Genomic DNA, 17,262 nt, shown 5'->3' on the forward strand with positions numbered 1-17,262 from the left:
TACAGGATTTGGCACATGCCGAACTGGGAATTACAGTCCTTGAAGCCTAGAATCATGTTTCCAGTAGTTGCCAATCCAGGTACCTGGCAGAATCCCAAAACATACATAGATTCCCCAGGATAAGCTGCTTATTTTCCCAAATGTAAAGATATATTTTTGGAAATCAAAAACTTCTGAGTTTGATTTTGATCAGCATCCCTCTCCTTTGCTTCATTTGGGAGAGTTAGAGTGAAGATGGAAAGACATGTGAAATTTCAAGAAACTCCCAGACAGACTTGAAAATGTGTTGGCCCTGGGGCTGAGTGAGCTCCAGAGGTATTTTCTCATAGATTTGGTATGTCAGGGCTTTCATAGATTATTTCAATGACTGGTACATTCATTTTAAGGGTGCGTTTTGGCATGAAGCTTCCAGTCTTTCTTGATAGGACTTGAGTATGATAAAGAAGTTCCCAGTTATCTCCTTTTTCTGAAGTCACGTTTCACCTCTAGATGCCCTGTGTATCTCCGAACCAGAGACATACCACTACCTCAACCAGACTGGCTGTCTAAAAGATGAGAACCTGAATGACATGGATATGTTTAACAAAATCATGGTAAAATGCTTCCCTCTCATTCCTAAACCTCTAACCTACTTTCTGCAATTCCATCTGCAACTCCCATCCCACTCTCATCCTGGACCTCCAGCCGATGCCCTTTCTGGTACCTCCAGGCCATTTCCTCTCCTGTTTTCTCCAGCCTTGTTCTTCTCCTGATATCCTCCTCTGTCCCTACTTTTTTCTCATCTTCCTGCTGTATTTAACCTTCTGATCCATGGTTACCTCTTATCTTTCTTAGCCTATGCATTTTCTCCAGTTTTCCTGTTCTCTAGATGCACGATTTCCACCTTTACCTTTAGACGGCCTGCAATGTGTTTGTCTTATAATTGATGTGAAAGTATTTGACATGCTATGTTTTGAATAGAGAGCCTTCAAGGTGATGGACTTCAGCCCAGAAGAAATTCAAGATGTGTTTCGACTTCTTTCTGGCATCCTACATCTGGGAAACATTGAATTTATGACAACTGGTGGAGCACAGATTACTAGCAAAGCAGGTAACCACCAGCATCGATCAGCTCATACTGGGTGACCCTGGTAAGCAGTTAAGAGGGGTTCATTTTCAAAGCAGACTTACAAAATTCCATAGGAGGAGCAGCCTAATGGTTAGTGCAAGCAGCCTGAAAACCAGGGGAACTGGGTGTGATTTCCACTGCCGGTCCTTGTGACTCTCGGCAAGTCACGTAACCCTTCATTGCCCCAGGTGCAAAATAAGTACCTGAATATACTACGTAAACCGCTTTGATTGTAAGCACAGAAATCCCATCCCCTCCCCCTCATCCCATCTAACTGCTTTGAAAATACACCCCCAAGTGTACCAAAATGATGCCGTCTCTGAATTTGTGTTGAGCTATATGTAGTAATTAGGATTTGCTTACAGTAGTTCCCTCAGAACTTTTGATGGATTGGGTTTCTCTCTGGGGGGAGACAAACAAACAGATGGATATAATATCCAAACAAACTTTATTGAGGATACCGTATTGTTGGGCATTCTTGAACCTGCTCTGGCGGGAATCATGTCTTTCTCTCCATGGAAAGATGTTTTAAGTTTTAACAATGAATGTTTACAAAACATGTTGCCGGCCCACCAAGAGGGCATTTATCTCATATACGGTATCCTCAATAAAGTTTGTTTGGATATTATACCGATCTGTTTGTTTGTCTTCCGCATTGGATTTTACAGATCGTTTGCCTTGTTGCTTTTTGGGTTTCTCTCTGTGCATTAAAGCTGTATTGGAAATCCACCAGCAAGTGCATATTTGCTGAACTTTGCTGACTTTGATGGTAATAAGGATGAGAAGCAAGTTGCACAGAAGAAAGTAATCTCTTGCAAACAACACAGATGGGTTTACTTTGTTTATTGTACCCCCTCCTCTAGAGATTTTTCTGATTAATATTCAGATTCCATGCTGGAGTTCTGAAGTTATACCCGGATTTTCATCATTTGCTGCTATACATAAACCAGGGCTGAATATTTGGGTATAACAGGCAGAGCCATGATTGGGAAAAATTGATAGTTTAAAGACCAAAGAGCGGGAGGAGGACGCAGGCTGGACAGACAATGGGATAAACAAACTCATTTTATTGCTGCAATACATAAGTACATAAGTAATGCCACACTGGGAAAAGACCAAGGGTCCATCGAGCCCAGCATCCTGTCCACGACAGCGGCCAATCCAGGCCAAGGGGACCTGGCAAGCTTCCCAAACGTACAAACATTCTATACATGTTATTCCTGGAATTGTGGATGTTATAATGCCATTGTATCGCTCCATGGTGCGACCGCACCTTGAGTATTGTGTTCAATTCTGGTCGCCGCATCTCAAGAAAGATATAGTAGAATTGGAAAAGGTGCAGCGAAGGGCGACTAAAATGATAGCGGGGATGGGACGACTTCCCTATGAAGAAAGACTAAGGAGGCTAGGGCTATACAGCTTGGAGAAGAGACGGCTGAGGGGAGACATGATAGAGGTATATAAAATAATGAGTGGAGTGGAACAGGTGGATGTGAAGCGTCTGTTCACGCTTTCCAAAAATACTAGGACTAGGGGGCATGCGATGAAACTACAGTGTAGTAAATTTAAAACAAATCAGAGAAAATTTTTCTTCACCCAATGTGTAATTAAACTCTGGAATTCGTTGCCGGAGAAAGTGGTGAAGGCGGTTAGCTTAGCAGAGTTTAAAAAGGGGTTGGACGGTTTCCTAAAGGACATGTCCATAAACCGCAACTAAACGGACTTGGAAAAATCCAAAATTCCAGGAATAACATGTATAGAATGTTTTTACGTTTGGGAAGCTTGCCAGGTGCCCTTGGCCTGGATTGGCCACTGTCGTGGACAGGATGCTGGGCTCGATGGACCCTTGGTCTTTTCCCAGTATGGCATTACTTATTCAGTAGCGGTTTATGGACTTGTCCTTTAGGAAACCGTCTAACCCCTTTTTAAACTCTGCCAAGCTAACCGCCTTCACCATGTTCTCCGGCAATAAATTCCAGAGTTTAATTACGCGTTGGGTGAAGAAACATTTTCTCCTATTTGTTTTAAATTTACTACACTGTAGTTTCATCGCATGCCCCCTAGTCCTAGTATTTTTGAAAAGCGTGAACAGATGCTTCACATCCACCTGTTCCACTCCACTCATTATTTTATATACCTCTATCATGTCTCCCCTCAGCCGTCTCTTCTCCAAGCTGAAAAGCCCTAGCCCATCCCCGCTATCATTTTAGTCGCCCTTTGCTGCACCTTTTCCAGTTCCACTATATCTTTCTTGAGATGCGGCAACCAGAATTGAACACAATAATCAATTGTGCGGTTGCACCATGGAGCAATATAACGGCATTATAACATCCTCACACCTGTTTTCCATACCTTTCCTAATAATACCCAACATTCGTTTTCCGAGCAGCAGCAGCACACTGAGCAGAAGGTTTCAGCGTGTTATCGACGACGACATTCAGATCCCTTTCTTGGTCCGTAACTGCTAACGTGGAACCTTGCACGATGTAGCTATAATTCGGGTTCTTTTTTCCCACATGCATCACCTTGCACTTGCTCACATTAAACGTCATCTGCCATTTAGCCGCCCAGTCTCCCAGTCTCGTAAGGTCCTCTTGTAATTTTTCACAATCCTGTCGCGAGTTAAAGACTTTGAATAACTTTGTGTCATCAACAAATTTAATTACCTCGCTGGTTACTCCCATCTCTAAATCGTTTATAAATATATTAAAAAGCAGCGGTCCTAGCACAGACCCCTGAGGAACCCCACTAACTACCCTCGACATGGCACTGTGTTTCGGCACAGATGTACCTACCTCAGGAGTCTTGTAATAAAGTGTTCTGAATAAATTTTGCAGCTGAGTAGAACAATATTAAATGGTCTTTAAAAAGAAATAAATACTGCACTCTTCATTGGTTGAGTAGTGCTGAGCGAGTGTGTTCAGTACTGTATGTGGAGAGCACTGAGCACAATCTAATCAAGACAGACAAACATGACAAATAAGGGATAAAGGAAATATTTGATAAAACATGGGTACTGAATAAGTGAATAGGAGTTAAAAACAGCCTCAAAAAGGTAGACTTTTAGCCTAGATCTGAAGACAGCCAGAGATGGAGCTTGACGTACTGATTCAGGAAGTCTACTCCAAGCATATGGTGAATCAAGATAAAAGGAATGGAGTCTGGAGTTAGCAGTGGAGGAGAAGGGTACAGATAAGAGAGATTTACCTGATGAACGGAGCTCCCAGGGAAGAGTGTAGGAAGTGATACGAGTTGAAAAGTACAGAGGAGCTGCAGAGTGAATGCACTTGTAAGTCAATAAGAGGAGTTTGAACTGTATGCGGAAATGGATAGGGAGCCAATGAAGTGACTTGAGGAGAGGGCTAATATGAGCATAGGGACACTGGCGGAATATAAGTTGTGCAGCGGAATTTTGAAGAAATGGCAGGGGAGAGAGATGGCTTAGTGGGAGGCCTGAGAAAAGCAAGTTGCAATAGTCTAAACAAGAGGTGATAAATGTGTGGATAAGGGTTTTGGTAGTGTGGTCAGAAAGGAAAGGATGAATTTTGGTGATATTATAGAGAAAGAAATGACAGGTTTTAGCAGTCTGTTGGATATGTGCAGAGAAAAAGAGAGAGAGAGAGGAGTCAAAGATGACGTGATTTGAGAACTTAATCTTGTAAACCTTATCATGAAAGTACTCAGCCATAGTCTGGAGAGAAAGTGAGGGAGGGCTTGGAGGTGAAGGGACTTTAAGGAGAGAGTTCAGTGTGGCAAAGAGATGTCAAGGGTTTGAGCCAAGAGAGTTTGTCAAGTGGATGTAATAGTCCTGTTTGGCAAGTGAAAGAGCAGACTGCAAGGGGTTTTCTTCACTATTTGGAGCAATGATTATGAGGCTGTTCCAGGCACCACTGACATTTATTTGACTGAGATGTGGAACTCTGAGGTCCATTTTTGTTTTTGGAGGTTTCTTTTGCCATCCTCTTATTATATATATTTGTATTTATATAGCTTTCAAGACTCTTTGCCAGGCAATTTCAATTACCCCAATACCGACTGGAAAAATGTCACATCAGGAAATGCTAGGGAAATAAATGACTACTAGAACTATTTTAGAGCTACCTTTAGTGAAATGCAGGACTTAGTAGAAGAGGTAATGGTGTTGGGACCTGTAGGCGTGGTCATAACATGATGAAATTGAAGTTAATTATTGAAGACATTTTAAGGAAATCTGCTGCATCAGGCATTTAACTTTCAAAAGGGCAACTATGATTAAATGAGGTAAATGTTTCAAAATACCATCTTGGACCAGTTGTATTACATGAATTAAAAAAGTGAAAGGAAGGCCAAAGACCGCTGTCTTGGTTAATAGGTGAAAGTGTCTGTTATAGACAAAAGAATATCTTTCAAAAACTGGAAGAAGTATCCAAATGAAGAAAACAGGAAGCAGCATAATCACTGGCAATTTAGATGCAAAGCATTGATAAAGAAGGCTGAAAAGAGAATATGAAGAAAAATTTGCCGCAGAGGCAAAAATTCAAAGTAAAATCTTTTCCAGATACATTAGAACCAGAAAGCTTGTGAAGAAGTCAGTTGGATAATTAGATCATCAAGGAATAAAAGGACGACTTGCAAAAGACAAGGCCATAGTGGAGAGACTAAGTAAATTCTTTGCTTCAGTCTTTACTGAGGAGGATATAAAGGAGCTTCCTGTGCCAAAAATGATCAGGGCCAGTTTAACCATTGGATCAGGTGAGGCACCGGCTCAGGGAGCCAAAATTCCCAGCCTCTGACATCACCTAGTCCAGTGGTCTCCAACACGTAGCCCTGACAGTCCATTTTTGCGGCCCCATAACCGAGACAGAAAAATTGAATTGGAGATGGATAGAGAAAAGGCCTCACGAAGCTCCACCTGGTTGCGTGTGCCATGTGTGGTCACACTGACGCACGTCAATATGAGGTACATGTTACCCAGCGGAGTTTTACGGGTCATTTTCTCTACTTGCATCCCAATGGTGACGCATCCATCAGGTGAGCCAATTCAGACATAGATGGTTATTAATCACTTATCAGTTAGAATTAGAAATAATTGGGCAGGAAAGGAGAAACCTGCTGGGTTGTGTGATCGTAGTATTGGTAACTGCAAACAGTCTTCTAAGTCTGTTACGAATGTGCAAGACAAATTATGAACCATGGTAAGTACATAAGTAATGCCATACTGGGAAAAGACCAAAGATCCATCGAGCCCAGCATCCTGTCCCCGACAGTGGCCAATCCAGGTCAAGGGCACCTGGCAAGCTAGCCAAACGTACAAACATTTTATACAAGTTATTCCCGAAATTGTGGATTTTTCCCGTCCATTTAGTAGCGGTCTAAGGATCTAGGTGTCATCGTTGATACGTTGAAACCTTCTGCTCAATGTGCTGCTGCGGCTAGGAAAGCAAATAGAATGTTGGGTATTATTAGGAAAAGGATGGAAAACAAAAATGAGGATATTATTCTGCCGTTGTATCGCTCCATTGTGCGACCGCACCTCGAGTATTGTGTGCAATTCTGGTCGCCGCACCTCAAAAAAGATATAGTGGAATTAGAAAAGGTGCAGAGAAGGGTGACAAAGATGATACAGGGGATGGAATGACTTCCCTATGAGGAAAGGCTGAAGAGGCTGGGGCTCTTTAGCTTGGAGAAAAGACGGTTGAGGGGAGATATGATAGAGGTATATATGATAATGAGTGGAATGGAAAGGGTCGATGTGGAGCGTCTGTTTACGCTTTCCAAAAATACTAGGACACGGGGGCATGCAATGAAGCTACAATGTAGTAAATTTAGAACGAATCGGAGGAAATGTTTCTTCACTCAACATGTAGTTAGACTCTGGAATTCATTGCCGGAAAAAGTGATTAAGGCGGTTGACTTAGCGGACTTTAAAAAAGGTTTGGACGGCTTCCTGGAGGAAAAGGCCATAGAATGTTATTGAATGGACGTGGGAATAATCCACATTTCTGAGATGGGCGGGACAAATTGTTTGTTCTTTTGGCCACTGTCGGAGACAGGGTGCTGGGCTCGATGGACCCTTGGTCTATCTTGGCATGGCGATGCTTATGTACTTATGTATCTCATTAATGATATCTCTTAAGTGTGTTAGGAGTCTCCTTTATGGGTTTTGCAACTGTTAATAAGCCAAAATAAAGTGAGTTTTTAAAAACTATATTCTTGTAGAATCAAAATTAGTGTCAGGTTCTCAGGTTCAGAGCCCGCGGGGCCGGACTCTGGAGCAAACGTGAGCCCTTGGGCTGCTGCCGAGGAGCAACAGCAGCAGGTAAAACCCACCAACCAACACTGGGCAAGCACACTGGCAGGGACTGCAGGCACTGCCCAGTGAACCGGAACACATGGACTAGAATCCCCTGGACTGGAGGACACAGGACTGGAACACTGGACTGCAATCCCCCGGTCTGGAGGACACAGGACTGGAACACACACCGGACCGGAACACACTGGACTGGAGCGCACCAGACTGGACACACACCAGACCGGAACACACTGGACTGGAGCGCAGCAGACTGGAACACAAACCGGACCGGAACACACTGGACTGGTCCGTACAGCTTCACCTGCACTTGGCCACTACCCCCCCCCCCCCCAAGGGTTGAGCCCTTGGGTTCGAGTGGCCGGCAGGACTTACCGGATACCGGATGACACAAGGACCAGGACTGGAAACAGAAGAGACAGCAGTGCTCCAAGGAACTGGACTAACCAGGGCACTCCTAGGCCTACACTAACAAAAGGACTTCCTAAGCCCTATACTAACAAGCTAAACACAAAACTAACAAGGTGCTTCCTAAGCACTACTCTAGCAAGCTAGATACAAAACTAACAAGGTGCTTCCTAAGCACTACCCTAGCAAGCTAGACACAAAACTAACAAGGTGCTTCCAAACCCAAGAGGGAAAAGCAGGAAAACTAAACACACAGACACCAGTGCACACTGCACTAACACTAACCTGGACCTTAGCAAAAGCAAGCAGGGAAACTAGACACAAAGTCAGAAGTGCACACTGCACCACCATACCTAAAGCAAACACCACCGTTGCAAAGGCTCTGAAGGAAAGAACACCACTTCCTTATCAAGGCCCTCCCTGATGATGTCACACTCCCTAGACCCAGGCAGCACCCTGAAACACAGAAAGCACACTGAAATCCATAGAGGCCCAACCCACACCAATGCAGCACCGTGAAGCACTTGAAGCCAGTATACCCAAAGAGAGATAGAGCTAACTCAGTCCACACACACAGCTGTAGTAAAGTGAAACAATTAGAGTCATGCTGCTGGAAGCTGCCAGCACAGAGGGAGAGAGCCAGCTCAGAAAGGACAGACAAAAGAAACAGAAGCCAGCTAAGCTGACCACCAGGAAAAAGGTAAGTTTGAGGTAATGTGTAAGCCTAAAAGGTAATGTGTAAGCCTAAAATCTTTTGGTGGCCCCCAGAGTTTTCTCATGTCCAGTTTGTGGTCCTTTATATAAAAAAAGGTTGGAGACCACTGACCTAGACTAAGGGTTATGCCTTCTCTTCCTCCTCCTTCTGTTCCTCCCTCCTTCAGTTCAGTGCCCCTCCCCTTCTCTCCCTACCTCCCTCCCCAGCTTGGTTTCTCTCTCCCCCCTCTCCCTTCTTCCCAATGTCCTGTAAACTGCATGGTATTTGCTGGCAGCAGCAACCTGAAGACAAGCTGCCTTCGCCCAGATGCTGGGTTTTCTCTCTGTCATGTCCTGTCTCCTCTGATACAATTTCCTGTAGGTGGGATGTGGAAGAGGGAAGTCCCAGGACCTGGGCAAAGGTATCCTGTCTTCATACTGCTGCTGGTGACAACTCACATGCAATTTACAAGCCGAGGAGGGGGGGGGGTAGGGGACAGGAAAAGGAGCAATGCTGGACCTGTGGGGGCAGAGACGATGTTGGAGGGGGCATCAATGCAAGCTGGTTCAGGGTACCACAACCCTTGAGCCAGCCCTGGAAATAGTATTTAAAGGTGATGGTATGGAGGAGGAACTGAAACAAGTATCAGTGAACCTGGAAGATATAATTGACAGGCTAAACTGCGGAAAATCACTTGAACTGATTGGTATACACCCCAGAATACTGAAAGAACTCAATGAAATAGCAAATCTATTAGTAATCTTTAACCTATCGTTAAAACCATCCACAGAACCTGAAGTTTGAAAAGTAGCCAATGTAATGCCATTTTTTTAAAGGGTTCCAGGGTGATCCAGGAAACTACAGACTGGTGAGCTGGGCAAAATGGTAGAGACTCTTGTAAAGAACAAAATTACTGAACAAATAGACAGACATGGTTTGATGGTGCAGAGGCAACATGGATTCATCCAAGGGAAATCTTGCCTCACCAATCTGCCTCTTTTTAAAATAATTTATTTATAATTTTTCATTTTACAAGGGTCACTTGCAAACAGTAATACAGAGATGACTGTACATTAATACAATATTAGAAGAAAACAATCTCAACTAGATAAATGGATTATATACAATCTTTCTCTTTCTTAGACCACAAAATAAATAGGGAGAGTGAACCAAGACAAGGAGATCAATTAAAGAACAGTAAACAAAGAAAATGTGGTATTAACCTGATTATCCCCAGTTATTATTTATCTGAATCATTATTCCACATTGATCATCTGGTTGGCTTCTTCAAACCCAAGACGGTGTATAGTCAATTAATTTCATTGGAAACATACTTATTGTCCAATATTAGTGGAAATAATACACCTGATTTCACTTTTTCCCCTTTTAAAACCAGAAATTATTTAACAATACAAACACTTGAATCTCTGATCCAATTCCCACTGATTAAAGTAATCCCAGTTTCACAGGCTTCACTCCTTTTGAATTAATATACTAAGAGGAATCATTTCAGAGGAAAAAACTTTAGGAGTCATACCTGGAACTCTGGGAAAACAACAATCTCGATATTAATCATCTGTAATAATATTCATTTTGTTCAAATCTTTCTGGTCTATTAACATTTTCAAAATCTTAACCGTTTCCTATTCCTGTAGAACTTCATTTGCTGTATCAATTTTTAATTCTCAAAGGAATCGATTAGATTATCCATGTGGCTCACTAATAAGATTATATCTGAAGCAAAATTATTTACTACCATCGTTAGGTCCTGGCGTGCCTTCCAGATGATATTCAATGTAACCTCCGCGGGAGCCAAAAACTCCAAGCTGATAGCTCTTACGGGTTTAGGAGTGGCACCGCCAACACGGGTTCAGCTGTAAACGACTTTCGTTTCAGCATACACTCCTAACTCACTCCTCCACTCCTTTGGACATGGTGGTTAAATGACTTGAGAGCGATGAAGTTGTTTCCAGGTCCAAGAGCAATCGACGCTCCTTCGCCGACGCTAATCAAAGGACTCATCAACCCAGTCATCTGTGGGCAGCTCGTTGTGCAGCGGTCCCACACTTGCTGCACAGGGGACAAAACACTGGCCATTGGCGGCTGACCCCCCATTGTCCCCTTCCTCTCAGTTAAGGTTATTGCAGATGCAAAGAGGAAATTTCAAGTAAACAAAGACAGAACTTCAGAGGACAGCTGGGCCGTTGAGTGTACGAGCTTCAGGTCACCATCTTTCCACTCTCCCTAGTTTGGGACACTTTGTCTGGTTTCTCCTCAGAGGCCTGTCTGATATGGGTAACCCTTCAGCATAGCCCTCTTTGAAACATGGTAGCCCCTCCACCACTACAAGGTGGTGTCCCTTCGGAGGGGCAATCTGCCTCATTTTTTTGAAGGCACAAATAAACTTGTGGATAAAGATGAACCAGTTGATATAGTGTTATCTGAACTTTCTGAAAGGTTCTGACAAAGTCCCTCATAAGAGACTCCTGAGGAAATTAAAAAGTCACGGGCTAGGAGATAATGTTCTATTGTGGATTGGTTAAAAGATAGATAGAAAACAGAGTGTGGAGTTAAATGGCCATTTTTCTCAATGGAGGAAGGCGAATAGTGGAGTGACCCAGGGATTTATACTGGGACGTTTTCTTTTTATCATATTTATAAACGATCTGGGAACAGGGAACTACAAGCAAAGTGAAAAGATTATAGAAGATAAAAATTATTCAAAGCTGTTAAATCATATGCAGGAGGACCTTAGGAGACTGAAAGATTTGGTATCCAGATGGCAGATGAAATTTAATGTGGACAAGTGCAAAATGATGCACATTGGGAAGAATAACCAAAATGACAGCTACCTTAGGAGTCACCACCCAGGAAAAAGATCTAGGTGTCATTGTAGACAATATGTTGAAATCTTCTGCTCAGTGTGCGGCAGTGGCCTAAAATCACACAGAATGCTAGGAATTATAAGGAAAGGGATAGAAAATAAAGAAAAGAATATTATATTGCCTATGTATCGCTCCGTGGTTAGACTGCACCTTGAGTATAGTGTGCAATTCTGGTCATCGCATCGCACAATGTTATAGCGAAATTAGAAAAGGTACAGAGAAAGGTAGCCAAAATGACAAAGGGGACGGGACATGAGTTAAAGAAGTTAGAGCTCTTTATTTTCGAGAAGAGACAGCTGAGGGGGAGGTATGATTGAGTGTAGTGGAACAGTGTACTGCCCTGGTTTTACAGCCTGCTTTACTGATACAGACTACTCAGTAATTACTGTAGATGCTTTTGGATTCGTATTAGCTAAATGAGACCTTTATTAGAGGTTCTAAAATCTAAGATACACAATGATTTATATATATACATATATACAATGATTAAGCTATAAAACTGAAAAGAAACAATACCTATAAACAACCATTACATCACTGGTCCCTACATCCAAGCAATGCTAGGAGTTTCTAGGCCAGGAAAAGAAGCAATAATACCCTATAATATGCATACATCCATCACTGATCATTACATCATCCAGGCTCTTATCATCATCTGGGGGGGGGGGGGGGGGGGGGGGGGCCTGTTCACAGCGAAAGCCAGGAGTTTCTTTGACCAGGAAATATGGTTCTCTGCACAGTTCGTATGTTACTCACAGACGAGCTCCCAATTTCACCGTTAGAAACTCCCTTTTTTATTAGGCTTAGAACTCATGTTCAGAGCTAAGGAAAATTACAGAATGCTTGAGAATTTCTCTGTTTTGGTAAACAAGCCATACTGTGGGAATGTGGTCACATGTTTCTCAGTCCAGGTGGCCAGTCTGAACTCGAAACAGGCTCCACCTCTCCCTTTACATACCAAATTAATTAGAGCTGTGTCTTATCTTCGGCATTCCAACTTATTTTCACACAATCAAAGTTAAACAATCATTTTTAAACAGAATTACTTCTAATCAAAAATACAGACCCCAAGTGCACTGGTAGACATGACTTGATTGTTTACTCTTCCAAAAAGAACAAAGACCAGGGAACATGCCATGAAATTACATAACAGTATATTTAAAGCAAATAGGAGAAAGTATTTTTTCATTCAATGCATAGTTAAGGTCTGGAACTCGTCGGCAGAGGATGTTGTAAAAGCAGTTAACGTAACTGGGTTTAAGAAAGGTGGTAAACTGTTAGTGGTTTTCCCCAGGTCTATCTCAATGTTTGTTTCTGGAGGTAAATATCATGAAATCTTGCTACTTTTTGGATTGTGCTACTTGTGATTTGAATTGGCTGCTGTTAGAAACAGGATTCTGGGAAAGATGGACCCTTTAATCTAATCCAATATAGCAACTCATTATTTCCTATATTCTTAGCTTTGTAAAGTTAGACAGAGCATTGACTAATATAAATATTTTTGTACCCCCAGTTCTGAGTAACATTGAGAGCCTGCTAGGGTTGGACTCGTTCCAGCTTTCTGAGGTATTGACCCAAAGATCTCGGATCTTACGGGGGGAAGCAATCAGCTCTCCTCTCACCATAGAAGAGGTAAGTGTGAATTTTATGTGTGCTACACTTGTCTCAGTGTGTGGCTTTACTATCTTTCTCTGTCTCCCTTGAGTTTGTCCCCTTCTCCTGGAGTACATCACAACCACCCTACTCCCAGTTGGTGAGATGTCATAATATGTGTGCCCGATGCAAAGAGCTCCTAGCTCTTAGAGAACGTGTCCATTCTCTTGAGGCTAGAGTAACAGACTTGGTGGCGCTGAGGGAGACAGAGAGGTACATAGAGGAGACCTACAGGGATGTTGTAGAGAAGTTCCACCTCCAGTCTGGTAGCCCTTGTGCTACCTCGGAGGAGGTAGGTCTCCTAGAAGGAGAGCATCACCCTGGTGAAGTAGGAAGTACTCCTGTAGCCAGGACCTGCCCACCAGGGGATGTACTATCCTCTCGCACCAAGGATATGTCTCCAAGTGCTGCCCGGGAGGTTAGGACAGCTGTTGTAGTTGGTGATTCGATCATTAGGCATATAGATAGCTGGGTGGCTGGTGGACGTGAGGATCACCTGGTGACTTGCCTGCCTGGTGCGAAGGTGGCGGACCTCACGCGTCACCTAGATAGGATTCTAGATAGTGCTGGGGAGGAGTCGGCTGTCTTGGTACATGTGGGTACCAATGACATAGGAAAATGTGGGAGAGAGGTTCTGGAAGCCAAATTTAGGCTCTTAGGTAGAAAGCTCAAATCCAGATCCTTTAGGGTAGCATTTTCTGAAATGCTACCTGTTCCACGCGCAGGGCACAAGAGACAGGCAGAGCTCTGGAGTCTCAATGCGTGGATGAGACGATGGTGCAGAGAGGAGGGTTTTAGATTTTTTTAGGAACTGGGCAACATTCTGGGGAAGGGGGAGCCTATTCCGAAAGGATGGGCTCCACCTTAACCAGGGTGGGACCAGGCTGCTGGCATCGGCATTTAAAAAGGAGATAAAGCAGCTTTTAAACTAGAAATGGGGGAAAGGCTGACAGTCACTCAAAAAAAAGTTTCTTTCGTTTTAAATTTACTACACTGTAGTTTCATCGCATGCCCCCTAGTCCTAGTATTTTTGGAAAGCGTGAACAGATGCTTCACATCCACCTGTTCCACTCCACTCATTATTTTATATACCTCTATCATGTCTCCCCTCAGCCGTCTCTTCTCCAAGCTGAATAGCCCTAGCCTCCTTAAACTTTCTTCATAGGGAAGTCGTCCCATCCCCGCTATCATTTTAGTCGCCCTTCGCTACACCTTTTCCAATTCTGCTATATCTTTCTTGAGATGCGGCGACCAGAATTGAACACAGTACTCAAGGTGCGGTTGCACCATGGAGCGATACAACGGCATTATAACATCCTCACACCTGTTTTCCATACCTTTCCTAATAATACCCAACATTCTATTCGCTTTCTTAGCCGCAGCAGCACACTGAGCAGAAGGTTTCAGTGTATTATCGACGATGACACCCAGATCCCTTTCTTGGTCCATAACTCCTAACGTGGAACCTTGCATGACGTAGCTATAATTCGGGTTCTTTTTTCCCACATGCATCACCTTGCACTTGCTCACATTAAACGTCATCTGCCATTTAGCCGCCCAGTCTCCCAGTCTCGTAAGGTCCTCTTGTAATTTTTCACAATCCTGTCGCGAGTTAACGACTTTGAATAACTTTGTGTCATCAGCAAATTTAATTACCTCGCTAGTTACTCCCATCTCTAAATCATTTATAAATATATTAAAAAGCAGCGGTCCTAGCACAGACCCCTGAGGAACCCCACTAACTACCCTTCTCCATTGTGAATACTGCCCATTTAACCCCACTCTCTGTTTCCTATCCTTCAACCAGTATTTAATCCACAATAGGACATTTCCTCCTATCCCATGACCTTCCAATTTCCTCTGTAGCCTTTCATGAGGTACCTTGTCAAACGCCTTTTGGAAGTCCAGATACACAATATCAACCAGCTCCCCTTTGTCCAAATGTTTGTTTACTCCTTCAAAGAATTGAAGTAAATTGGTCAGGCAAGATTTCCCCACACAAAAGCCGTGCTGACTCGGTCTCAGTAATCCATGTCCTCGGATGTGCTCTGTAATTTTGTTTTTGATAATAGCCTCTACCATTTTCCCCGGCACCGACGTCAGACTCACCAGTCTATAATTTCCTGGATCTCCCCTGGAACCTTTTTAAAAATCGGCGTTACATTGGCCGCCTTCCAATCTTCTGGTACCATGCTCGATTTTAAGGATAAATTGCATATCACTAACAGTAGCTCCGCAAGCTCATTTTTCAGTTCTATCAGTACTCTAGGATGAATACCATCCGGTCCAGGAGATTTGCTACTCTTCAGTTTGCCGAACTGCCCCATTACGTCCTCCAAGTTTACCGTGAAGTCAGTAAGTTTCTCCGACTCGTCCGCTTGAAATACCATTTCCGACACCGGTATCCCACCCAAATCTTCCTCAGTAGAGACCGAAGTAAGGAAAACAGTAATAGAATTCAAACATGCGTGGGATAAGGAATCCTGTTTACAAGGAATGGTTCAGTGGAATCTTAGCCGAGATTGGGTGGTGACGCCGGTAATTGGGAAACAAAATGGGAGCTGGGCAGACTTCTATGGTCTATGCCCTGATTGTGACTGAATAGATAGGGAGGGGCTGGAGTGTAAATTTTAAGGGGCTTCGATGTTAACTTCAGAACTTAGTACAAGAACAGTGTTGGGCAGACTTCTACGGTCTGTGCCCTGAGAAAGGCAAGGACAAATCAAACTCGGGTATACATATAAAGTATCTTGTTGGGCAGACTGGATGGATCATACAGGTCTTTATCTGCTGTCATTTACTTTGTTACTGTTTTACTATGTAATTCCATTCAGCTTATTTGTGAGTAATATTGCCGAAGGTTTAGAAGGAATATTTGTCTTTTTGTGGAATACATAGATTTGCAACAGGGTGGACAACCTGAGTGGTGGGTACAAAAGTTAGAAGAATGGTCTAATGTTTGGCCTTGAGAATCGTGTGCCATCTTGGTTGCCACGTTTCAAAAAAGATTTATTTTATTTACATAGTTAAAACATTTTAAGACTGCTTATTGTATATGTCCTAAGTGGTTTAAAGCAGGCATGCAAGATAATCAGTCACTTTTTTCAATAGACAGGACAAAAATAAATGACAACACACAAAGTTAAAATTAATAAAAGCTAGTACACTATAAACCTAATCTAAATTGAATCTCTCAAAGCAAACGTCATCAAAATCAGATTAAAAGAAATCACTATCAAATTATTTAAAAGCCAAGTCAAAAAAAGAAAACCGTTAATCTAGTGGTTGCCAAACCTGGTCCTGGAGGAACCCCGGCCAGTCAGATTTTTGGGATATCCACAATGAATATTCATGAGAGACATCTGCAAGCACTGCTTCCACTGCATACACATATCTCTCATGAATATTCATTGTGGGTATCCCAAAAACTGGACTGGCTGGGGTTCCTCCAGGACCAGGTGGGGAACCAGGACCGGCAATGACGGGGGGGGGGGGGGGGGGGGGATCCACTGAAGCCTCTCACTGGGTAGTAAATACACGAGGTGAAAACGTCCATAAACCTCAGTCTTTAGTAATATTCCATGAGGTAGAGGGAAAAAAGAGGAGGATTTCAAGGTATTACATTTCCAAGCTGTGCTGTATCTCTTATACTTCTCTGTGCTGTATGCTCCTATGCTTCTCTGTGCTGTATGCTCTTATGTTTCTCTGTGCTGTATGTTCCTATGCTTCTCTGTGCTGTATGCTCTTCTGCTTTTCTGTGCTGTACGTTCCTATGCTTCTCTGTGCTGTACGTTCCTATGCTTCTCTGTGCTGCATGCTCTTCTGCTTTTCTGTGCTGTACGTTCCTATGCATCTCTGTGCTGTATGCTCATATGCTTCTCTGTGCTGTATGTTCCTGTGCTTCTCTGTGCTGCATGCTCTTCTGCTTTTCTGTGCTGTACGTTCCTATGCTTCTCTGGGCTGTATGCTCTTCTGCTTTTCTGTGCTGTACGTTCCTATGCTTCTCTGTGCTGTATGCTCTTCTGCTTCTCTGTGCTGTATGTTCCTGTGCTTCTCTGTGCTGCATGCTCTTCTGCTTTTCTGTGCTGTACTTTCCTATGCTTCTCTGTGCTGTATGCTCTTCTGCTTCTCTGTGCTGCATGCTCTTCTGCTTCTCTGTGCTGCATGCTCTTCTGCTTTTCTGTGCTGTACGTTCCTATGCTTCTCTGTGCTGTATGCTCTTCTG

General features: G+C 43.2%; 1 protein-coding gene across 1 annotated transcript in view; it reads left to right on the plus strand.

Moving 5' to 3' along the window:
- LOC115475155 (unconventional myosin-X-like) overlaps positions 1-17,262 on the plus strand; it is a 290,858-nt gene that overhangs the window by 19,689 nt on the left and 253,907 nt on the right. The window contains exons 7-9 of the mRNA XM_030210896.1: positions 490-593; positions 961-1,090; positions 12,898-13,020. Coding sequence (XP_030066756.1) covers positions 490-593; positions 961-1,090; positions 12,898-13,020 — 357 coding nt within the window. The remainder of the gene's footprint in view (positions 1-489; positions 594-960; positions 1,091-12,897; positions 13,021-17,262) is intronic.

The sequence above is a fragment of the Microcaecilia unicolor genome, chromosome 7 (assembly GCF_901765095.1).
Source record: "Microcaecilia unicolor chromosome 7, aMicUni1.1, whole genome shotgun sequence".
In the NCBI taxonomy this organism is placed as follows: Eukaryota; Metazoa; Chordata; class Amphibia; order Gymnophiona; family Siphonopidae; genus Microcaecilia; species Microcaecilia unicolor.